The sequence below is a fragment of the Cryphonectria parasitica genome (genome assembly GCF_011745365.1).
Source record: "Cryphonectria parasitica EP155 unplaced genomic scaffold M406scaffold_9, whole genome shotgun sequence".
Taxonomy (NCBI): Eukaryota; Fungi; Ascomycota; class Sordariomycetes; order Diaporthales; family Cryphonectriaceae; genus Cryphonectria; species Cryphonectria parasitica.
In genome coordinates, this window is record NW_024468917.1 from 1,334,407 (window position 1) to 1,358,300 (window position 23,894).

General features: G+C 54.2%; 7 protein-coding genes across 7 annotated transcripts; 4 read left to right on the plus strand and 3 right to left on the minus strand.

Moving 5' to 3' along the window:
* Window positions 1-238: 238 nt before the first annotated feature.
* On the plus strand, window positions 239-1,398 carry M406DRAFT_334412 (uncharacterized protein; the record flags this gene model as incomplete). The annotated part of the gene is made up of 2 exons (XM_040920934.1): window positions 239-253; window positions 355-1,398. The coding sequence occupies 2 exons, from the start codon at window positions 239-241 to the stop codon at window positions 1,396-1,398; spliced, it is 1,059 nt and encodes a 352-aa protein (XP_040771773.1).
* A 1,792-nt stretch (window positions 1,399-3,190) lies between these two features.
* On the minus strand, window positions 3,191-4,369 carry M406DRAFT_358344 (S-adenosyl-L-methionine-dependent methyltransferase). Its single transcript, XM_040923872.1, has 2 exons — window positions 4,022-4,369; window positions 3,191-3,887 (listed from the first exon to the last, which is right to left on the minus strand). Exons 1-2 carry the CDS (start codon window positions 4,230-4,232, stop codon window positions 3,349-3,351), a joined length of 750 nt encoding a protein of 249 aa, XP_040771774.1. The 5' UTR covers window positions 4,233-4,369; the 3' UTR covers window positions 3,191-3,348.
* Window positions 4,370-5,195: 826 nt separating this feature from the next.
* Window positions 5,196-7,330, minus strand: M406DRAFT_296231 (uncharacterized protein). Its single transcript, XM_040919237.1, has 4 exons — window positions 7,209-7,330; window positions 6,329-6,811; window positions 5,797-6,155; window positions 5,196-5,719 (listed from the first exon to the last, which is right to left on the minus strand). Exons 2-4 carry the CDS (start codon window positions 6,468-6,470, stop codon window positions 5,669-5,671), a joined length of 552 nt encoding a protein of 183 aa, XP_040771775.1. The 5' UTR covers window positions 6,471-6,811; window positions 7,209-7,330; the 3' UTR covers window positions 5,196-5,668.
* A 936-nt stretch (window positions 7,331-8,266) lies between these two features.
* Window positions 8,267-10,432, plus strand: M406DRAFT_334415 (uncharacterized protein; the record flags this gene model as incomplete). The annotated part of the gene is made up of 2 exons (XM_040920935.1): window positions 8,267-8,609; window positions 8,697-10,432. The coding sequence occupies 2 exons, from the start codon at window positions 8,267-8,269 to the stop codon at window positions 10,430-10,432; spliced, it is 2,079 nt and encodes a 692-aa protein (XP_040771776.1).
* Window positions 10,433-11,369: 937 nt separating this feature from the next.
* M406DRAFT_334416 (uncharacterized protein) lies at window positions 11,370-12,392 on the plus strand (the record flags this gene model as incomplete). The annotated part of the gene is made up of 1 exon (XM_040920936.1): window positions 11,370-12,392. The coding sequence occupies one exon, from the start codon at window positions 11,370-11,372 to the stop codon at window positions 12,390-12,392; it is 1,023 nt and encodes a 340-aa protein (XP_040771777.1).
* Window positions 12,393-15,909: 3,517 nt separating this feature from the next.
* M406DRAFT_342978 (uncharacterized protein) lies at window positions 15,910-18,314 on the plus strand (the record flags this gene model as incomplete). Its single annotated transcript, XM_040921822.1, has 5 exons — window positions 15,910-15,983; window positions 16,554-16,857; window positions 17,002-17,089; window positions 17,503-17,679; window positions 18,121-18,314. 5 exons carry the CDS (start codon window positions 15,910-15,912, stop codon window positions 18,312-18,314), a joined length of 837 nt encoding a protein of 278 aa, XP_040771778.1.
* A 1,552-nt stretch (window positions 18,315-19,866) lies between these two features.
* Window positions 19,867-23,089, minus strand: M406DRAFT_216035 (uncharacterized protein; the record flags this gene model as incomplete). The annotated part of the gene is made up of 7 exons (XM_040915477.1): window positions 19,867-20,038; window positions 20,113-20,721; window positions 20,776-20,873; window positions 20,934-22,358; window positions 22,446-22,527; window positions 22,620-22,729; window positions 22,799-23,089. Coding segments are annotated over 7 exons (2,787 nt in total), but the record flags the coding sequence as incomplete, so codon positions are not given.
* Between the last annotated feature and the right edge of the window lie 805 nt (window positions 23,090-23,894).

Sequence of the window (23,894 nt, forward strand, 5' to 3'; positions counted from 1 at the left end):
GAACAAGATCTGACGTGCCTGGCCTTGCCACCAGGTCTGCGCTGATGCTTGTGGTGATTACGGCAGCGGTATCTCCTCCACCCATGTGATGCCCTCGGGCTGGCTCGATCAAGAGGTACATGTGGTCCTCTCAGTGATGCTACTTGTAAGGTGAATGAATGGGGCTTAGCCAGCACTGGAATCCCGTCCCATCTTGGCGCCCTGTCGTGAAGCCTGAAGAAATCGAGGGACAGCAAATATGGCTCCTCCATCGGTAAGATGTCATGAAACTTCATTTATCATGCCAGCCCATCATGCTAAGTCTTCATCCCCAAGACCCCAGCACAGCCACCCTTTCTACTCTCCAAACGCCAGGCACCACCACCATCAGCACAGAAACAAACCCCGACAACACGCCAGAGCGGCTCTCACCAGTTCGCCTCGACCCCGCGGTTCAATGTCTCGGAAACTCCCGGGCAGAAGACTCGCCACCAGCAGCAGCTGCTGCCCCTCTTCTCGACTCCTGCGCCTGCAACGGCCAGGCCCAGAGCAACCCAGTTCGAGAGCGACGCTATCGACACATCGCCCATCTCACCAGGGTTTCGGGAAGATGAAGAAGAAGCTCTGAGCCAGCACTCGCTCAATGAGTCCATCGAGATTGACTCCCCCTCGGCATCAAAGTCACTATCTGGGGAGGGTGCTGAGCGGCCACCAAAGCGCCGACGGGTGTCCATCTCACCCGACCTGGACTCCAACCCTGCCCATGATGGTGATAGCCTCGTCTTCAGCGTCATTTCAGATGAGCTAATGGCTTTGGACGACGGGCTTACAGAGGTGGCGCACACCCCTTCTGCAGATGAGCACGAGAAGAGCCCGTCACAGCCCCCAACAGACCAGGAGCACCCCATGACGGACTCGGAGCCAGCTTCGCCGAGCGAGCCTGCAGCCCGTCACCCCCCAAATTTCCGAGCTGCGCCGCGATTTAGAGCTACAGACGCAGCTACAGAAACCACAGCAGATCGTCCTCCCCTCCCCGATGCATTCTCTCCCCAGCGGCGAGGTGCGAAGTACGTCCCTGGCGGCCTGGCCGCGGAAGTACGCGACTGGCTTGTGCAGGTAAAAGGGGCGTCCGAGTATGACAGGCCAGCTGGTGCAAGTGTCCAGATGAAGGTTGACGAGGTGAGGGACGGCAGTGGCATGTGGATTGTCGGGGCTCACGAGGTCGAGAAATCATCTGCGCGGGACGATGGAAATTCTGCAAAGGTGATACTAGCCGGTGACGGGCGCATATCTGCGCTGGGCAGAAGAAACTTCGTACGAACCGGCGGCATGGTGTCCATGTACCAGCCAATGTGGGACATCAACCTCAGCCACCTCGGCCACTTTGCTGTAGTTTGCGACTGGGAGGCTCCGGACTGAGCTGGCCCTGGCTTGGCCACGGCGCTCGAGACAAGACGAAGTGTGAAGTCGCGCCGTGATTGTGGTCGTCCGCCTGCCAGCTTGAGATCAAGCGGAGCATGCAAGAAGAAGAAAAAGACGGAAGAGAAAGAGAAAAGAAAAGAAAAGAAGGAGGGGGGGGGGGGTCCTGGCCCCTGCTTGTGTGTCCTCACATCAGATGGTGCTAGAATCATCTGTGGACAGAAAGAGCCTAGAAGCAAGGGCCTTTCTCAATATCTCAACCCCTTACCAGTAAATTTGGAGCTTCTCAAGATTACCGCCCATGAAACGGGACCTTTCTAAATGAGGGATTCCAGTTCTTATAGATTCAATCCAGGACGAAGAGGCTGGGACTAAGACTGGGACTCGAGCTCAACTAGGCGGCAGGCCTACGACCACTGAATGACATAGTATCCCACCACCATGGTTTCGAGAGGAATATACAGCACCAGAGCTCTCACAACAAGGGCTAACACAATATATATAGCAACACTGTAATCTATCCATGCTGGTTTTCTTGTCCTGCCAATTGGCACCGGAAGAGCAGGAACTGATGGGCAAGGCCATGCAGCAATGTTTTGAGAAGCTCCTTGCTGTGCGCCGAAAAGGACGATGACAGCGTAAACTTTGAACATTCCGAGTTACTGGTCCATCACAAGACTTGCTTGTAAACCTACTTATTACCTATCCTGTCCGAGCCCTAACTAAAGTAGTGACATAGTGCAATGGCCAGCTTCTCCGTTCCAAACTCCCAGCAAGATAATACCGAGGATGAGATGATATGAACGGTGCATGCCCACCAGAAGAAGAAAGATACACCCGCCTACAAGACCTCCTCGGACAGATCAAACCCTCGCAGTTGAGATCGCTGGGGAAAAGCCCAGCCACACGATTAGAGAATAGCATCATTATCATCCACAAGACTTCAGCTGCAGCACCAAAAACCGCCAGAGCACCACGAGGCGACCACAAAACAAGGCGGCGGTCCCCTCCACAACCATCCCACCCATCGACAAGGTCCCGCGATCCTCACACCCCGCCTGAGCGTACAAGACAGCAGCCCCGACTCAAACCAGTCCCAGCACCACCTCGGCCGCATCCTCCTCCCCCGACCGCTGCCGCCGGCGCCGCAGTTGCTGCAGGAGCCACTCTCGCCCAGCTCTCTGGGCGTGAGCTTCGACGCCGTTGTGGAGGAGGAAAAGAGATTCGACGACGCGCTGTGCAGCTTCCTCGATAACGCCTCTCCGACTGCAAAACCGTCTCCCTCTCTCGTCGGCAGCCCCACCCCTGACGCGTGTCACGTCATGGTCGCGATAAGGCCTCGCGTCGCCATGGCCTCTCGACGGCGACACCATCACCACCACCACCACCACCACCCCGATGGCACGTGCGCATCTTGCCTGTGTTATGAGGAGCCGCCTGTCAGGCTGGAGGTCGTCTTACCCCTGCCGTTCCCCTCCTTCTCCTCAAGAACAACAGCGACGCCGTGACTGCTACTTGGAATACTGAAGGCTCGCGCATCAGGATCGGGGCGGTCGCTGCTTATGAAGCCCGGAATAGGAGCGAGGGAATGCACTCGAGATCACTCTGGAGACGAAGAAGATTATTATGGCTGCAGGGCCGTACAAAAGACGGTCCTTGCCGGATTTCATTGATAATTAGGCCTGTGCAGTCAAGGCATTAGAGGTAGGCGGTGGGAAGAGCTCGGTTGAAGGAGTACGTAGGAGAAGGAGGAGAAATGGGCCTGACGAGATAAGCATAGAATATATATAAAGGGAAGGGAATCAACCTGTGTATTGAGTCAGAGAGGCTGTAGAGTGTAACAAGGTAGACAATTGGCAGTTCATCATCATCATCATCATCATCCACCACGTTCGCCTCTATAACATAACCTAGCTCGTTCTCAACACCACGGCCAGACAAAAGAAACCACTAATCCCTCAACCTTGCCATCCCCAGCCCATCAAAGAGAGGCATAAGGAACGACTCCAGCCTAGGCTCCGCGGCCAGCTTCTCGTTAAACTCATGCAGCGCCTTCATAAAGGTTACGCTCTGTGCCTCTCCGTGCTTCTCCACATCCGTCGCATAATGCGGGTTCGTGCTGCTCGCATCCGCCACGATCCCCCGACGCAGCACGTTGTCCGCCACAATCAGCCCGCCCGGTCGGAGCAGGCGATCAGGCTGGCCCGGCTGCGACCGGGCAAGGATGATGTCCAGGTACCGCGGGTAGGCGTCCTTGTTGGCGTCGACAAAGATCAGGTCGAAGGGCTCGGCGGGCGCAAGAGTCTCGAGAGATGCGACGGCATCGCCCGTCTTGACCTGCACGTTGTCGACGCCGTTGTCCGCGAACCCTTTGCGCGCGAGGGCCGCGTATTCCTCGCTGAGCTCCAGCCCAACGACGGTGCCTTGTTTCCCTACAGCGTGCGACCAAACCATGCCGGAGAAACCGATGTAGACGCCGATCTCGAGCACTTGTTTCCCGCTCGTCGTGTTAGCCGGATCATCTTCGTCTCGACACGGAGGAGAGAAGGAGGGAGCAGGGAAGGGGGGTAGGAAAGATAGTAGAAGGGACATATGCATATATTTATACACATATAAACCTCACCCTTCTTGGCACCCACAATCCTCGCCAGAAAGATCAACATCTGCGCCTGATACGTCGAGATCAAGAAATTAGGGACCTTGGTCTCCTCACAGCCCCACTGGTGATATCTCGCGAGCCATTCTGGCAGCGGCGTCGAGTGCGCAACGGAGTAGTCCGTCACCTTGGCCCCCGTCTCCGGGTTGGGGTACAGCTTGGGCACGTTCTCCTGCATCTTGGCGGCTGCCGTGACGCTGAAGTTTCTCTGCTGTTGGTGTTGGTGTTGGTGGTAAAATAGTTGTGTGTGAGAAGATGGGCGGACGAGGAGGGAAGACGGGCGGGTGCTCGAGCAGGTAATGTAGGAAAAGGTCGAAGATGATGACGACGAGGCGGAGGAGGAGGAGGAGCTCCTGGCTGTCAACGCGTTGATGTTGATGATGGATGTGCGCCCAGGTCTAAGCGAGCTCGTTATCGCCGCACACCACCACTTCGCAGTAAGATGTCCCGTAGCGACCGCGGACCTCCGAGGGATCATCGAGGAAGCTGAATGTAGAAAGTGTGATCTCAACGGAAAGGGGTCACCTCTGCGTTCAGACAGACTTTACTTACCCACATACACACAGGGCGAGAGCGAGGGAGACTGCGCCTTCTGACAACTCACCAAGCCAGTCCTCCTAGACTACCCTTGACCATCACCGAGGCCGGCTATAAAAGGTAAGGAAACAAGGGTGAGGGAATGACGTCGGGCATGGTGCTTCCCGTCCGACGCTTCTCCGATGTGGGCCCCCCCTTCCGTCACAGCCGTTCTTGGCTCGGATGGCAGGGCCAGGGCACGTTGTGTCTGCGTGGTCGAGGAGCTATGGCTGCCATTACGAGAACTATATCGTTACAGCAGAAGCAAAGCACAACCTCGGGGGGTGAGAAGGTTGCGAGCTTGGCGAAACGGTGCGTTGAACCTGAACCCATGCCGAGAGGTTCTCCCTAAGAACTGCGCCTATGGAACTTACAACCACCCAGTACCAATCAACCTACGTATGCGATAGATGATAGATGATGATAAGTCGACAATGGTCGTCTAGTCCAGTTAAACAGGCCTTGATTGATAGTATTGACAACGGCTTTATCAATACGCTGCTGAGTTCAGGACCAGGTGAGTCTAGGGGTTGACAACGGTGCATGCTAAGGGCAACAGTGAGTTGTAGGACACAGGTAGAAATATTGCATCTTGTATTCCATGGTTGAAGTTGAACCTGCCTGACCCTGTCAGTTTTATGATCCGACGCCTCGCCCTGCGCATCCATCAGATTGATAGCCCCCCGCCCCAACAAGCAAGAAACCACTTTTCACCACCAGCCAGGTGCCCCGTGTAGCTTGAACCCTTGAGACACGAGCCGTCCAGGTCAGCAACACAAACTGCATAGCATCAGAGACAAGTATGGGTGAGCCAGAAACGAAAAGTCGGCGTGAAGCCTCGGCCTGAAAGGGATTCGTATCGTTTGCACGACACTGTCCTGAACTTGGCAGAAGACCTTCTTCCTAGTCTCGATTCGAAGCTGGTATAGAAACCCCTCGTGTTCAGCAGGCTGCGCTTTTTGTCACAACTCCAAGCAACTCCAATCTCCAAAGAAATCGCAAAGCCAAACGCCCGATCTTGACCGCGGGAACCAAGTCCTATTCCTCGTCCGGTACGCCGGAGAAGATCCCAAACCGCATTCGGTGACTCTGTAAAATGCGCTGTCAGTCTCTTGCATTCATCTATTCTGCTCAGCTTCGCGTTCATTTGCATGCAAGATACTCACGAAAGGTAGTTTGGGAATCACAACTGCCAGCACCGCCAGGAAGTTGATGGTAAAGTAAGCCAGGTCGTAGTGGGTATAGTGCGTGCTGAGGAGGAAAAGCACAATCGGTACGCTCAGCAGAAACTTCTTGGCCGGGGTGTACTGCGCGCCATCGTCGATCTGCTCCCACATGTTCAAGTTGTCGTAGGCCCCTGCATTGAACTCAAATGGTATGCCTCGGACGTAGTGGAACATAAGGTAGGATCCGGCCATGTACGAAATATTCGTCAGCGTCCAGGAGGTCTCCTGTGACACGCCGGGGATGATATCGTAGAAGATCTTCAGGCACATGATCAGGAGGAAGTGAATCGTCCACGCCCCTATAAATGTTTTGACAATTAGCTCCCGTCTTCATGGAAAAGAAGGTGCGCCTCGTGGCAAGTTGTATTCGACGACCCCAAGGGAGATCTTCCTCCCCCTGCCCCACACCTCTTCTTCAAGGCTGCTGGGGGGTTTTTTTTCTCTCCTTCTTTTCTTCAAAAGTCTTCCTCACCTTTTGCATTCACCCAGTTTGCGTTGCCATTGGGCAAAGCAGCGCGATCGCTGAGCTGCTCGACAGGCTCGAGAGGCTCGTGATACACCTGGAGGATCGAACTGGACCTCCTCCTACGGGCCGAATTCTGTTCTTCCGCCATTTTGTACACACTTCCTCGACGCGGATTGTTGGTGCCCGCGTCGTAGGAGACGGTACGCTGGAGGAGGATTGGGGAAGACAGCTTGACGGTGTTGTCGTGAATCGCTGGGAAGGGCTGTTGGTCGTCCGGCCGGGCGGACGGGCGGGAGGTGAGGGGGAGGGAAGGTGTGGCAGCGTGGCAATACTCGATCGGGATGCTGAGACTCAAGTCGGTCTTTCTTGTGCTGAGCTAGGTACGTTCGGGTTTGGAGTTGTCCCGTCGAGCTGTTGCACTGGTCTGTCGCGAAGGGGTTCGTTCGGGTTGGTGAAAGAGATAAAACAGTATCGATTCAGAAAAGATGGCTAGAAGAGCGAGCAGTCTAGGTCAGCCGACAGACATTCTCTGGCATAACCAAATGAGCTGGATAGATCACAAGCAGGGGAAGGGTTGATGTTGTCTCAAAGAAGAGAGGATGTGGGTGTGTATGTCTTGCTCATTGGGGGGACAGGATCCAGATATGCCTTGGTTTATTGGGTCCTCGTCCCAGACCGGATTCAGCCCGTGCTGCACATCGCCAGATCTCTGTGAGCCACACAGGCCCTGGGTCCAATGTGGGCACGGTGTGCTGGTCAGGTCAGGGGAGAAGGTCAGACAGGACCCGGCTGGCTATGCTTTGCAAAGAGGGAGGAGGGGGGGATGGTTGTTGTGTTCATGTCACCGCCATTGTCAGAAGAAGGAAGAAGGCCAAAAACAACTCACACAGTAGCAATGGACAATTAAGGGAATGGTGTTTTGGCTGTACAGAGTCAAGCCAGGCCAACAAAGGATCAGAGGCAGGAACTGATCAGTTGAAGGAACCTCGTGACTGTCTTTGAAAACAGTGACGTGGAGATATGATGTTTGGATGTTGAAGAAAGACAAGGGCCCTGCGTGTCCAAAGTGTCTAGACTTCCGAACCTTGGAGCGGCTCGCCTGTCCCGATGCACTGCACCTCCAGCTCCAGCCTGCCACCTGCACCTCTGCTGCAACACTGAACCGCTAATCCATATCCCTGGGCCCTCTTTGGTCCGCGGACTCCTCTGTAGCTCATCTGTTATGTGACGTCTCCACTGTTACCTGACCCATTCATGTAATTTGTATGCCAATAACAGGTAGCTCCATGCCTTAGTGCTATCGCCACCTCCATGTCCCCAAAGGTGCAGGGTCCACCTCGAAAATGGGATAGCTGATCAGACTGGTAACAACTTTTTGGCAACGACGCGTTTCTCAAAAACTTCATCAAGAGGCCCATCTCTGCATTGCATATCTCTCCCGCCAAGACGACCACCTCCAGCTGCTTCGCCCTCTGGTCTCCATAACTTCCTTTATGACTTAAGAAACCAGCTGTACGATCTATCACGCGGCATAGGTCTTTGTCCAAGGATTTTACCTCTTCACTAGGCTGGAATCACCACACCCCGCCAACCCGCTTAACCACTCTGGTGAATTGTCCAAGGGTCTCGTCCCACCTCAGGCCACAGTCCTCTCATTTTGTGTCAATATCATCAGTGTCTACCATTTACCACACACCAGTGTGCACATCTCATTTCACCTCGACCTACCCCAGGCATGGAATATTGAGGGGCATATCTGCGACTTGTCAAGACTCGTATTGTCCAAGATAGGGGCCCCAATCTAATTACAGACCAGTGGGGCCGAGGCGGGAAAAGCTTCAGAGGGGGGGCCACGAAACCAGCGGAGCCGATGCGAAGGCCACATAAACCAGACCACATTCAAGGAGAGCCGCCAGAGACAACGCCCCGCCTTGATTGATGAGAATGGCCGACGCAGAGGTGACAGTCGACGGAGGGGCGGAGATGACGGCCGCCAATGATGTTTTGACCCCAGGCGACGGAACACTGCCAGAGGGTGCTGGAGAGGCTGTAAAGCCTGTTGCGAGAGGGGAGACATCGCCAGCAGCGACGGGCAAGCGCCCAATAGTCGACGCAGTGCAGGACCAAGGACAAGAAGAACAGGCTGAAGAGGACCTGCCTCCTCGCAAGAAAGCTAGGAAGGGTTCCTCGCTCAGCAGTGCAGATGGCCATACACCGACGAGCGTCGATGAGGGAGAGATCAGTTCACCAAGAACTGAGAAGAGATCGACTTCGAGTCCAAGCGATGGTCAAGGCTCCAGATCCCCCGACGCACGCTCACAACCAACCCGGCCAACTTCTGGGGTACCCGGGCTGCGTACTTCTTTCGGTACAGGTGCTCAAGGCTCAGAGCAGCAAGGTGGCAATCCCGACTTGTTGATATACAATCCCTTAACGCCACATCAGCGCGACGGGCTTGTGCAGGCTATCCAAGCCGGTGAGGCAGAGACCGTTGCGCCTGTCAACAAACGAGACCTGCTGTGGACTGTGAATCCTATCAAGTCTGAATATGTCGTGGGCACTACCTGGTTGGAAATATTTGAATCCATCCTAGACAAGTGGTGTGAGGCGTTTGTGGCCCAGAACCAGGAAAATATAGAAAAGGTCGGCCTCGCACCGAGTTTCTTGAAGAAGGCATTTATGAGGCGGCTGGAGGGCGATATCACACCTGACATGCCTCAGCTCATGCACACCACTGCAAAGAAGCATCTGAAGGACCCCGAAACCAGCCGCTTGCGAGACTTTGCAGGTGACTTCAAACCTGACCCAAAAAAGATGGCCAAGAACCTGGCCAAAAAGCAGGCTAAGGAAGCCAAAGCGAAAGAGACCAAACGGCAACAACAGCCCAATGTCACTTCGGACAATCCAGTCCAACCCAACGATGCCAACAATGGATCTGAAGTAGTTTCAAGCGATCACGCTGCTGCTCAGCAGACACAAGACACCACGGTCGAGAAGGAGGATGGCGAGGTTGACGAAGACCAAGCCAGTGATGTCGAGATGGACGCCGCCGCTACTGCCCCAGAGGAGATATCAGTCCCTCAAGCCGAACTCGACCAGCGACACCATTACTACCCTGAAGTTCCAGACAACGCGGTCTTCTGCCTCACCTGCGCCCAGGCCGGCCATTCCACAACAAGCTGCCCCGAGGCCAAATGCAAGTTCTGTTCCGGTCCACACTTCAATTACGAGTGCCCAACACGCCAACGGTGTAGCAAGTGCAGAAAGCTTGGGCATACCAAAGCAAAGTGCTCAGAGAAGCTTGCGGCAGCCCCAGGCGAAGTCACAATGGAGTGCGCCGTCTGCGAGGGCCATGACCATTCGGAGCAGAACTGCACCAGCCTCTGGCAGGTCTACCGGCCCCAGCCAGGCAAGGTCAAAAAGGTCAAGTCGCTGCCTATTTTCTGTTACTGCTGCGGGGAAGAGGGCCACTATGGTGGAGATTGTGGCCTTGCAGACCTCAGTGTCCCTCCCACCAAGATCTGGACTTATTCGGTCGCCTCTCTGTACATCGACCCCGCAAGCAACGAGGAAGCTCTCGCGTACAGGAACCCCCTCCCTCCTCCACCAACCATCTCGGCGCCCGTGATTCCCGGTCGCAGCATCAAGCCACAGTCACATATTTTCTTCGAAGAGAGTGATGACGAGGATCACGCGGATGCTCTTGTACGAGGTACCGCGGCTAGGCCCGCTCAGAAGCCCATGGGCAAGATCCAAATCGCGTCCAACATCAGCTTTGGTGGCCCCCCAGCAATATCTGCAGCAGGCCCGTCGAATCCCAAGAAGCGGCAGCAGCCCCAGCAAAACACAAACAACCGCTATCCTCGACGCGACCGGAACCCCTGGCCTGATGATTCTCGCCCCATCCCTCCTCCTCTGCGGCAGGGAGGTAAGGACTACCCTCTGCGGAATGGGAGAAAGGTCCCCAAGGCGGGCCAGGGCGAGCTTCGGTCTCAAGCTGCCGGAGGGTCTCAGCAAGGTGGTTCTCGTGGGGGTGGAGGAGGTAACAATCGGGGCCGTGGCGGGTTTAGTAGCTTTAGCAAGCGGAATCGTGGGCGCGGTTTTAAATGAGGCCAAAGAGTCACGCTTGGATTTTTGCTAGAAAGGTAGCAGCGGTTACTTCCATGAACTAGGACCGTTGTCAGATCAGTCAGTGCGGTTGAGACTTTGCAGGATGAGGAAAATAAGACTTCACCATCTTCGAGCCTCGCATATAGAGACACAAATTGGCGAGTGCGTACAGGAGTTTCGAGTCCGACCCCAGACTCTCTTCGCAGCAATACAATCCGGCAGACATCTACTGCACGTCATAATGTCTCTCATTCCTCAGTACATTCAATTGTCTTTTGCCACTTTGCACGTACTACCCACCCCCCCCCCCCTACCCGCCCCAGGCCCTCGCAGTAATTTGATACGAGTCAATCCACCATACGACTCTATTTACTCTCGTGACGAGCACCCTAGTCTGAGGCGAATCTCTCCAAATAGAGCCGAGTTGCGAAGCGGACTTGACTTGCCTTGGATGAGAGCTGCGTCATCTTATTTTGGGTGTACAACTGCTGGCTTCACAATCGAGGCGCCAATGTTTTTGTTAGGAGGTACCTGCCCTCATTACCTCAGCAAGCAACAGCAGCCGGCCAACATATCTTCTCCTCCCCTCTTTCCAATTGTCGACTTTCACCTTTCGAAATCGTCCATTCTGCCCGCCCTCCCACACTTCCTTTCCCAATCTTTTAGCCAACATCTCTCCGCTCCATTCTTTTCACTCTTGTCTACCCATTAGACCAAGGCTGGGAATCCCGCCCCGCCGTGTGTATGTCGGTGTCGGCCCTGCATCTTGATCTGCAGGTGTTCATTCGCCCCCCCCCCCCCCGCACCTGCTGCACCACCACCATTGCAACTGCGAGCCAGCCTCTCATTCCGACACCACATCAACCGACTGACAAAGAGATTGCCATCCTCGAACCACACGCACATATCAACACCAGCATAACAGCCAGTGCCTAGGATGACCAAGATGCAGGGCAAGAGCGAGATGTGCAGCAAGGCCGTTGCCAAGAAAAAATCTCCCGTCTTTCACAAATTCACAGAGCTATCGGCCGAGCTCCGCCTGCTCATCATCGGCGCGGCGCTCGACGAGGACCGCAAGCACCGTCCAACCCGAGTGGTGCTGCTCGACCCCACCACGCGGCGTATCTCCCCGACGGTGGACCTTGGGGACAATCCCTCGCCCCTTCTTTTCGTCAACATGGAGTTTCGCGAAGCTGCCCTCGAAACTTACGTCAGGCTGTCCGTACTGGACTTGGGCTACCCGGACGTTGGACAGTATGGCAACGAGACCGACTGGTACGATGGTGATGGCTGTCTGCGTTATGTTCCGGCCATCGCCCAGCAGATTGACCGCGAGGCCGAAAGGGGCAAACCTAGGGTAATTTCTGACACTTATCTTGTCTCTTTCTCTCCACTTCTCATGCTCATACACATACACATCACGCCGTATTCGAAGCATCTGTCGAGCCATGACATGACAAGGACGCGGACTGACCAGAGGCATCCATCCGTTCAGGGCGGCATCTATCTCGACGTCAAGAAAGACATCTTCATCATAGGCTCCACACCTAGACAGATCCTCGAGACAGGCGCCTTCCAGGAGATGTGTGACTGCGAAGAGGGCCCCTGGTGTCTGCCTGCCTTCCGCCTCACCGAGAAACTTCCCTTCGAAGCCTGTGCCGAGGTCGTGACGATGCGTGAGCTCACATGGGATCCCGCCAGGAGCTGTACCCATTGCGGTACTTACCATCCTCCCCGGTCCGACAAGGACTTCTTCATGAGCAGGGGCCACATCCCTCCTCTGTATGACGCCGCCATCTTCTCCAGTGTGAGCGCGTTTGGCTATTATATCATGAGTGGGGATGTTGACCCGGAGCAGTTCCTATTCGAGGTGACCGCCCTGGAGAGCGCCGATTTCCTGAAGGAGTGGAGTGAGAGGTTCTATAAGGCTGTGTACCTCAACGGCAAGATTGTGGCTTGATCTGGATGGTCCAGCATCCACTGAATCCAGGGGTGACTTGATGACAACTTGTTATTGGAGGAGGACGTTTTGCGGAACCTGCCAGCTCCACGCGACAGATGGAACAGTCCTGGACTGGAGGTACCGTTCCTAATCATGATTGATGACACTGACGACTTAATGAACAGATAAGAGTGGGAAGAAGAAAGCATATCTTGGGGTTCTCTTTTCATTTGTAATGCTGTCCTGTATTGTAGATTCTCCTAATCTTGGTCAAGATGTCCTGGATGTTCTGGGCGGTCGTATCACGTGCTTTGAGCACAGGATCCATTCGACCAAGTCCTTGCATCTTCCACCTGCCCCGTGGCCATCAATTTGGTGGAGATTGAAGAAGGCCTGCAATCTTTCCACTACTGGCCCCCCCCTTCACCCTGTCTCCCCTTCAGAGGGTTGTCTGCTGTGCATCGCGTAAGTGAAAAGGGCATTGTGGGAACTGCAGTGCCTCAGACTGACCATGTCCCCCAAATACTCGGCACTTTCTCCAGCTGGTACTCTCACATAGATCTGTATGGATCATGATATCATTGCTTTAGAGTGAGGCCCTCGGTGGTGTGGAGGCATCCAATGGTACCTGGCCACCATCATAAATATAGATGTATGAAGACATCTGCTCCAAAGTCATTCGGGAGAACAGCACACTATGGAGAGAGCAGTAGATACACATCATCTTGCTCTTCAGCATACCTGAGGTTATCTCAACTTAATTTTTGTTATTATTATGTACTATAGCAGTACTTTAGATAAGAGAGAGCCATTCAAAAACTCCGCTTGTTGTTTGTTGCTTATGCATCATGGCACATCCTGCTTTTCCCCTGTGAACACTTGCCCAGCAAACAGATGAGCCTGAACTTGGATTGGCACATGCATGTGAGCCCAACCGCATTCCTTTTCAGGTCTTGATGAGCTAGCATGAATTAGTTGGTTGGTTTCCCATTTTCTCACTTGTCGAGGTTCAATCACTATGAATGTTCATTAAACACATGCATCAAGTCTGCCGATGATGATGACAAAAGAAAAGCCAGAAGAAAACCCGCCCCCCCCCCCCCCTCTTGCTTTTTCTTCCCTCCCTCACCTACTTTCCTTCTTGTTTCTTATTTTCTATTTGTCCTTTGTTTCTTGTTCCTTTCAGACCGTCTCTGTATTTATCATGAATTCTCTTATGTAACATCAATGAAAGAAGAGAGGGAAGGAACCAGAGATGCATCAAAAGTGAGATGTGACATTATCCACGCTCTGGTTACCCAATTCAGCACCCTGACTGTGCGCGTGCACCACAGTCCAACATGTTTTACTTTTTCCTTTCTACGGTACTGATCATTGGGCGTACATCTTTCATGCTGCCCCTTCCCTGAGGTGGGCCCCGGGGTCAGGAACCCACTCCTGCCATTGTGCTCATGAACAAACCCCACCATTGCCCCCCCTTCCTCTTCTTTGGGTACTGACTGACTGAGAAAACATGTCACTTTGCTGGCAAGGCAAGAGCATGCATGGCACAAGTGGTCTTGTGCAAAAGTGCCCTGTTGGGAACCCGCAGTGGGCATTGGGGAGAAAGAAAAAAGGGTAGGCACTGGATGTACAGGTAGGTACTGTTACAAGTTTCAAGATGTCGCCATGTAATTACATGCCCCCTCCGCCTTCTCTCTCAAACCAGCCACACAAACTCTACTTCTCTCTCTCTTCCTCTTTATTTTCTTATTGATGATGGGTACTTCGGAAAGCGGTCTGGAAGAGACACCTTCCAATTGGGGATAATGCTGTACTACTATGTTTGTGTGGATGTTTGAAGGTTTTCATACCACTACTCCTGCATTTGGAGCGGCAAGGCGGGAAGTGAGTTGAGTACATCGCTGCAGATCAGGCCACCTGACCCGCCCCTCTTGACCGTGAGTTGACCAGGGGGTTGCAAATCAGGGGTGGTGGGAAAAGATTGTACACGAGATCACCTGAGGCCGCGAACAGAGTCCAACCCGACAGCCCCATTTCTGTTGGGAAGTTGGGAAGGGGGCTGAAGGAATTTCAACGGTGTGGTGGTGTACCCAAAGGTTGTGAGCAATGAGGAAAGAGAAGAACTCATCACGGCACGCAAGTACAAAACAATGGTTGCATTCTACGACGGATTTGGATTACCACAGGTGTTCTGTAGCACACACACACACACCAGCAGTGCTCGGTCGACAAGGGCCGGGGCCAGGAGTGGGGGGAGGAAACGGTCGAGAAACGTTGGTTCGACGTGTGTGTTTTCTTTCCCTTCCCCTGGGACGGAATGACTTGGCACGGATGCAAGCAGGCATGCCGCTCCTGCAAGAGCTAAGTCCCAGCTCATTGGGAACCGGTATGCATTGCGCTCTGACCGAGGCGGCCAAGCTGCGCGTGCTAGAACAAATGGAGACATGCATAGCATCCTTCACATGCAAGAAGGGCCTGTCCGGCCGGAGGGTATTGTCGGGACCTGGTCGTGGCGTTGGCGGAAGCCGTCGTCGCGGAGTTTGATTGAAGAAGACCTGGGTATTTGATCTCCTAAAAGGTCGAGTCTATAAGAGGCCCTGTTTCTTCTGCTTGTTCACTTTTCTTTTTCTCCTCTTCCGCTTCCCCCCAGAGTCGTCGTGCAGTCACACCCCTGCGACACACACATAACGTGATAGGGGTTGCGCCTGACGTGCCTCCTCCTCTCGAGCCTGGAGGCAGGGGAGCTGGTGTGTCTCATCAGTAGCAAACACCGGTCATGGAAGGGCGGGCGGGTATGTTGGACCGGTGACTGGGTGTGTCGAAACGGAGAGGAGGGGGGCAGTGGCGGCCTGCCCACTAGCAATTCCCGCCATCGAAATCATGCAGTGAGGGAAATGTACAGTACAACAGAGCGCGGACCTTGTCTCCCGAACCACGCAGATACTCATCTAACCATCTCATCTGCTGTTCTACCACACACCCCCCCCACCCCCCTGCAGCTTACACGTCGACAAGTTGGCCGTGTAACATTGCCCTCGCAAAGGGGTTCCTGACCAGGTCGCTCCGATCGTTTGCAAACTGGGGTGAGAAATTACGAGGGAACAGAGAAAAGAGAAAGTAGAGACGATGCATGTCTTACTGATTCCTATGTTTCCCGTGGGACGATAATTCTGGTTCGTATCAGAGACAAGGGGAGGAAGAAAAAGAAAGAAAAGCAAAGAAGAAAAGAAGGGACAGGATGAAGAGAGTAACGTTTCTGACAGCCGAGCTGGGAAGGATTTGCGGAGGCGAGAGAAGTAGCAGATGCAAGGTACTTGCAAGGAACATTAGTGCCATGCTATATGACAAGCTCACAGATGCTTGGTGTTTATGCAATTAAAGGAACGATTGTGAGGAACCATGTAGCTTCCTGGAGATCGCAGGGGGGGAGGGGTGCGCCGCCCACCGCGTGACTGTTGATGAGGCGTTCGAGAAAGTGAGATGTGAGTATAGTGAAAGTTCCAGATAGAACGGAGGCTGCTCACACTACCGGATGTCGGGTGGGGCCGTTGATGCTAGGCTTAACCCGGCTTGGCGTCCATCAGACTTATCGCTTATCGCGACCAGGTGCGAACCCTCACCCTCGCACCTTCCCGACCTCATGTGAGGCCATCACCGTGTGTATTCTTGCGTTTGCGTCGGTTTTTGACGACAGGCCCAAGCCCCGGGTCATGGGCAGATCTCTCCACCATTGAGGATCTCTTCCAAAAGAAAGCATCAGCTTGTCAGACGGGATCGATGGTTGACCACCCAGAAATATCGAGGGCCGGGACTTGCGAACAGGGCATCACAAAACCAGACGAGCTCGACGGGGCTGAGACATCTCGGCCATAGAGCAGCATCAACACCCCTCTTCAGCTTCGTCCTCCCCTGAGAAGTCAAGGCAGAGGAGTCTCCAAACTGACCTTCCAGAGGGAGAAAGACTGACACCAGGTTCGGATCCTGTACCTCTGTCCGTCGTCGACGACTTGGGACTTCCCAAGGCCAACAAGAGTGCTCGCCTGGTCAACTCGATCGGCCGCGCTGCGCTGCGCTGCGCGGGCAAACCCGTGGCGCCATGTCCTCACCACCATCTCTACAACCATCCTCACCGACCTATGCAGCAGCCTCCCCTAATCCTCAGGAGCTCAGAAACAGCATCCCTCAGACGCTATGGAGCCAGAGGGTGCCGCTCTTCATCGCCCACAAGGCCCTCCAACAGCCCGGCAGCCCCTTCATCACTGCTGTTCCGCGGTTCAGCTACCTGGCCCAGTTGCTGCCGAGGCTCTCCTCATACTTTGGCATTCCTTGCAGCAGTTTTCATCACGAGGAGATACAGCTCCGCAACCTGACCGTGGGCCTGCTCGTGGATTTGTATCAGCCCCAGCTGCCTTGGAGGTTGGAGGTAGGTGACGGCTACGAGTGGGACATAGGAGATACGTTTCTCAACGGGGTGAAGGAAGTGAGTCGGTCCTTTTTCTTCCTTCTCTTTCTTTTCTTCATGTCAAAAAACTGGTACTCGAGTGCTCCGTGACGGGGCAAAGAGGGAGGGGAGACCCTGTTGGGCTGAACGCTGACGCTGGATATTAATTCCCCCACAACCCAGGCCGACTTCATCCGCAACGGCAACGCGAAACAGATCATGAGCCTCTCCAAAGAACACACCACGGCCCTTTGGAACGCGGTGCAGGACAGTAAGTTTGATCCCGACTGGTTATCCTGTCTCATTGCCATCTATCGGCTTTTCCCCACAATCTCGACGACTCCGGCGCTCAGACTTGCTCCACGACCGAGATAACATCGCTCCGATCATCTGCTGTTCTTCCTGACCATCTCCACTTATGCCACTCCCTGATCACATTCTCGAGATCTACGCGTTGCTGCACGTCAACTGTCAGGGCACAGGAACCCCTCCCTTACCTCCACCCTCTCTGGCCTTGCTTGCCGTTGACATGATCTCCACCCCATCACTAAATGATGGCTGATTCCAGTTGGGGAGGGATGCTCAAGAGAAACAAACGAAGGCCCAAGAGAAGCCCCAAGAAGGAGAAAGGAGTGAGAAAGACCTGGGATGTGAGACTGACACCTTGTCTGAAAACCCCTCCAGACGACTACGCCTCATTCGCCAAGGTCAACGCCCAGCTTCTCAACCCTCCGACACCGCTCAAACACGTTCCTATCCGTATCTACATTCCCTCTACACCGCCGGGCGGCGACGCCAGCGGATCTGCACCGGGAAGCTTCAAGGTGATGCAGTCCCTCGTGGAGCCTCGCTTACCAAACCGTGAGCCATCATCCTATTTTCCTACGTTCTGTTGCCCTGATTTCAGCGAGGAAGAGATGGAAAGAGAGGAAGGGAGAGAGAGAGAGAGAGAGAGAGAGAGAGACAAAGAGAGCTTTGACCCCTTGGCCACGCCGCGCCCTGACCACACCCCCCCCCCTCCCTACCCTACCCCTTCCACAAAAGACCAGTGTCCATGACACGATCCTGATCCTTCGGGTTTGCGACCGCGTATGGTAGGAGCAAGCGAGGAAGGTCGTTCATTACGCAAGACTGTTGAGACTCCCGATAAGCGACCCGACGAAGCCGTCGCGCCTCCCCCACCCCCCCTCTTTTGACACTCCTTTCTTATCCCCTCCCCGGCCTCCTGTCTTGGCTGTTATTTGTCTTATCCATGTTCGCTAACAAGACCACTATCTGTGCCCTCTCTTCCCCTTCCTACAGGGTCAACCCCCCAGACCCTTGGCCCCGCGCTGCGTAGCCTGCTCCCCTCATTGTTCCCGAGCAGCAGGGACCCGGTGCTGGCAAACGTCGTGCTCCATGGGGCTCCCGTGCCGTTCACGGCCCCGCTAGAGGAACTGATGCGCGAAGCGGCGTACCCGGACGGCTGGCTCTGCCTGATCGTCGTGTTGCTGTGATGTTTGATGGCGGGGCTGGCATTGGGGGCTACGAAAAAAGTCCGACACACGTGTTTCAACGAGCATATTGGATAGGCAATGAACGAATGAATGGGTGGTGGCATTGCATATGGGATAGGACGAGGAAGAAGAAAAAAAAGCCAGAGGCACCCTGCCCCCCCCCCCCCCCCTTCTTCCGGAGCCCCACACCAATATCACTTGTGCCGGGAAAGCAAAGGAAAGTTTAGAGTTGATTCGAGCAGAGCGTATCATTTCGGCCAAACATCCTGAGAGCTTGATTGCTTTCTCCAGGCTGCTTGTGTAATCCTGACGGGGTAACCTTTGATTCCACAGTATATCGACACACGCGGACGCATCGAAAAGAAACCCCTCACCAAAAACCACAAAAGATGGAAGACCGTAGATGTACAGGTTGATCCACACCCCGCTCACCCATAGGTATCCTCATCATCATAGAAGGCAAAAAAGGAATAAGAAATTGTAGCCCCAAAAAAACCCCGAGAAACCTAAACAAGAAACCAGAACAAAAAGACCAATGAGACCACATGAAACCAAGTGACCCCTAGATGTGTAATTGGTATCTCCTCCCAGGGATGCAGCCCACCCGTTGCTTGCGTTGATGCGATGACCCGAGAAAGATGAAATTCAAAACAGACAATGATGGAGGAAAGGCCACCCCGCCGCCCTCATGGCAATCCCCCATTGGACTCGCTATGCAAACCGACCAGACTCGTCCTCCTGTTCCATATTTTGATGATGGATATATATATGTACCCAGAACCCCCCAGCCCGCCCATGCTAGGCGCCCCGTCCCGCGCTTTGATAACACTGTAGAAAACCGCACCTGACCCCTCCCATCAAGCCCCATGCATATTCCTCCTTCCATCCGACCTTTTCCGTGGAACATTAGTGTGAAAAGATGTGTGCAGGAAAGTTTGGAAGGAAACGAGAGAAAGCAGACCGGAATCCACATCTGGCGCGAAGCTACGTCCGTGAAGACTCCTACTCCAGTGTTCTGTAGGCCCTGCAGATACCAGTCATTCCATCCCTGTCTTTTTGTTTCTATTTTTTTTTCTGGTGGCGTAATTTTTTTTTCCTTCTCTCTTACTCATCTTTTTGGTTTTAGAATATTCATGTACAAGCGCACTTGTATTCGTTTCCTTCGAACCTTTGTCATTATGAAGTAGTAGCGTCGAAGCCGGGAGGCAAGCTCGATAACATCGTGCAATGACAGCGTTAATCGCCCTGAAATAACATACTGCGCACCCGACCTTGAGCAGCCATGTGCAGTCTCGGTCAAGGTAGCAATTCCCATGGTGTTCAACACGTGCGTTCGCGCTGGATCGCTCAGGCGAGGTTGATGTGTGCTTCAAGAGCAGTCCATTGGCGTCGACTGGTTCATGTGGTTCGGGGTATTTGTACTGGTGTGCGGGCTGGGTCCGTTGAATACGACGGGCGTGGGTGATTTGAACTCTTCCTCCTCTGGCTTCGGCGTGTCCGGGAATGCGGCCATCCCGTATATCAGTGTGTCCTTCGGCGGCATTGACTCTAGCAGTCCTTTCAGGATCCTTAGGTCAACAGCCAGACTGCTCGAGTCTTGGGCAACAACTTCCAGGAACTCGATGGTCTTCCTGAGCATGTGTCGCAATTCTGGTTCGTCAACCTCCGGCCCGAGCACTGGATCCTCGTAGGCTGCACGAAGCGTAATGAGGTTGCCCCATTGCCTGTGACTCAGGTCAGCATGGATTCTCTAATTAAGAAACGGAAGAAAAAATAAAAAAATATATGGGTTTCTTACGCATGTGCTGTTCCAAAGACATTGGTGATGATGAAACGCTTGTCCTTCAAGCCGTGGAAGGCCTGTGTGCTCTGCATCAACGCCGCTATTCCCTTTCGAGCGTTGTCAAGAACCCCGGGAGGTAGCTCGTCTGGATTTTTGACGTGCATGTAATCGCGCAGCAACGTGCATTGTGGAAGATCGCGGGCCTCTTCCGGATGACATCGGCCATAACACCACCGCATGATGTTTTCGATATATGGACGGTAGGTGATGACATTGGCCCCCCAGAATTTGGCGCGGAAACGGGCGTGGAGGATGTCCTCTGAGGGATCGTCTTTCACATCGAAAGCAAACTTCATAGCCCACACGTCCTTGTGTGCCAGCATCAACTCGATATTGTGAGTGATGTCCACTTGTTCGTCGTACACAGGCCTGTGCTTAGGATTGTACAGCTGACCGGATATCTCGTTCATCCGTTTGCGTAAGTAAAGCTGCGCCATGTAACTGTTAACTACCTCTTCCGAGAAGCCTAGCTCGTCATGAAGAACTGTCATGTCGGGGTACGGCAGAAGGCCTTCGTATTGGAGGATTCCTGATGGCAGAAGGTTCAGTTCGGCGAGGATGTCGCTGCGACCGTTAGCATCATGCTTTTTTTGGTGAACCGGAATGCTGACTCCTCACCTCTCCAGCTGACAGCATGTCCAGAATGTAACCAGATATTTATTGTCTCTGAGCGAGACAACCCTCCCAGAATCGAAGCTCAGGAACCGGCTCAATCGCTCCATAGCACTAGTTTATTGTCAGCAATGCCGAAATTTTATTAGAAATGCAGGGTATACTTGCGGCTGAAGTTTGTCCACAATCATCTGGCAGGCAAACCTGATATGACGAAAGCTTGCGAGGACACGTCCCAGCTGCCCGTAGTACAGACATGCGAGGATGTGTGCTTGTATTTGGCTCAGTTCATAGCTTCCGAAATGATTGCCGAGTATGTCTGTCGCGTAGGCGAAGTATTCAAGACCCGGAATCACCTCGTAATTCCTCTTCAGCGGTGCGGGCGATGCTGCGCTGGTAGGACCCGATATACCCGAGGCCTGCACGGATGACCGCCTGCTCGCGATTGACCGGTCGTGATCCTTAGGCGACGGTAGCCCGGCCTGTCCTGGAGACTGTGAGACTGCACTCGCTGGAGGGGAGCTCTGGTTCGGTGATGTGACGTGACCATTTCGGACGATTGGTGAGCCGTGACTCGGAGCAGAATCTTTGTCGACCGCCTCAGGGAGCTTTCTCTCCCTCCATGAGCAGATTTTGCCCAATGCCAGCACCAGAAGCACCAAGGCGTGCTTGGAAGAGCGCTGAGGTCTACTTCTCTTGGACGGCGGGCCCGGCTCGGCGCCATTCGGTCCGGGTGATCGTTTCCGCTTCCTGTCGAAATCGGAGGTTGCCGACTGCATTGCTCCTTCTGGCGCGCTGACAAATTTTGCCTGGGATTTGGACTTTCTAGCACCGACATCGTCGAGGAAGGAGACCACCATAGCATCAAGATCCTCTGGAGGGATCAAGGGATGCATGTTCTGTATGTGAGTTTTGTAAGATCCGACATATTTCCATACTTTTCCCTCATCGAAATCCAGAGGACTATCCGTCCGGCTCACTTTTGCATGCAAATCACTTGGCAAGCTTCCTGGCGGCGATGGGCCTCCGATAGGTCCCCAGTCTGTTCCGGTCGAGGGAGACGGATGGTCACCGGCTTGGGAACTGTCGTCTGCAAGGTCCAGGTACTCGTAAGTCGGGACTGGCTCAGTCGTTGACTTGGTGGATCCATCACCGCGTCCGAACAGGGGCAACTGGCCGCGGCTTTCCTCTCGGCGTTGTGGGTAATTGTCGATATACTTGATCCCTTCCTTGTCTAACATTGGCCCGACTATTCTCCGAATCGAGGGCCACGAGAGTAGACGACCTGCCGGGGTTGTGTGATCGTGGGGAAATGGCGCCTCTTGGGGTCGGACTGTTTGGCCTGGCGGCTCATCAGCCTCATCTTCGGTCTCCATTTGCCGGATTCTCTTGGTAGCAGCCTCAGGATCTGGAATGTTGCCGTTTGCTGGTGGCCCTTCCCCGGGAGAGGATAAGACCGTCTCTTCGATTTCGGCCATCTGGGTCGGAGGAGACACTGGGTGATGCATTTCCGATGCACGGGGTATCTCCACTGCACGATTGGTATCCACCACAAGGGCATTGTCTACCACACGAGGCAGGCTCTTGCTCTCGGGCAACGTATTGCCCTGGAAGATGGGTACCGAAACCACTTGTCCACCAGTCTTGAGTTCTCGGAGTTCGTTCCTCATTGCCACGAGCTCGCCAAGTATCTCTCGTCTATCTGCCAGGAGCAGCTTCTGCACTGCCTCCAGGATATCCTGGGTGGCCTTATCTTGCCTGTATGATTTCTGGTCAGAGCGGACTACGCCCCGAATTTTCTCGGGAGAAAATTTGGGGAAAGGGAGGAGGGGGAAATTTGGTATACTCACTGCTTGGGGGCCGGATCACGGTAGTTGCAGACGATGTTCTTTTCCTGGCAGTTCTTGCAAGGCTTGTTTTCGTCGCATTTCGCCTTGAGCTGCCGACAGCTATCGCAAGCCTTGAAACGGACTTAGTATGTCTTGGTTCCTGGAAGGGGATATATACACATGGGTCTCAGCGGACATACCTGTGAAGCTCTTTGAGATTTACGCTTCCCAGCCGTGGCTGCATAGGAGATGGGTGGATAGGTACCATCTGGTCCCATGGGCGGCGGAGGATACATCTGGGTCTGCTCATATGGGGTGGTAGGACCACCAGGATGAGACAGCGGGGTGTGTGGCGGAGGAGGATAGGAAGGCTGACGGTACAGCTGCGGCCCGGGGCCGTTGTCGTAGCTCATATGCCTCCTCTCCTCCATGTGGCCGGTAGACGGATGGCCATGCACAGCAGCAGTAGATGGTGGGGGAGGAGGCGGCGGTGGAGGCAGATGAGACTGGGACTGGTCAGGACCATTCGAGTTGGCCCTCACGATCTGGGGTAATTGTAGTTTGATGTCTTCGCTTTCCCTCTTCACCATGGAGTCGCGAATCGGGGGTGGGTAGGCTTGCGGTGCATAAGGTTGGTGCACTGGTGAGGGTGGGAGATGGTGACGGTGATCCTGGCTGGGCGGGTATCTCTCTGGTTCATGCTGCCTACGGTCATCGAAGTGCGGCGGCGGCTGCTGCTGCTGCTGCTGCTGCTGCTGCTGCTGCTGTGACAATGACGGCGGCGGCGGTGGTGGCGGCGGCGGTGGTGGTGGCGGTTGTTGTTGTTGCTGTTGTTGTTGTTGTTGTGAGGGAGGTTGAGGAGGATAGTCCTGAGGCCTGGGGGGGAAGGCATGCGGCGAGGGATATGAGTGAGGAGAAGGAGGAAAGTGCGGCGAGGGGGAGTATTGAGAAGATGTAGGAGGAGGAAGAGGTTGTGGATGGTGAGCAGGAGTAGTTAAAGGCGGCGGAGGAAGTGACAGAGCATGATGAGAGGGGCCCGCTGGCCATCCAGTCGAGAGGCGAGGCCGCTTCCCTGTATGCCCTTGTTCCATGCTGCTGGGTGGTCAGGTATACTATGTATGTGAGGCAAAGTACAGTACTTTGACTACCCAGGACCCCGGGTGATAAAAAATGTGAGAGGATAAAAAAAAAAATTTTAAAAAAAAAAGTTGGGTGCGCGTGTGTCCAGGGTTGACAGCCAGCAAACAGGGCCAGTGTCCCAGATCAGCGCGAGTAGAAACGACGAGTTGATCAGGC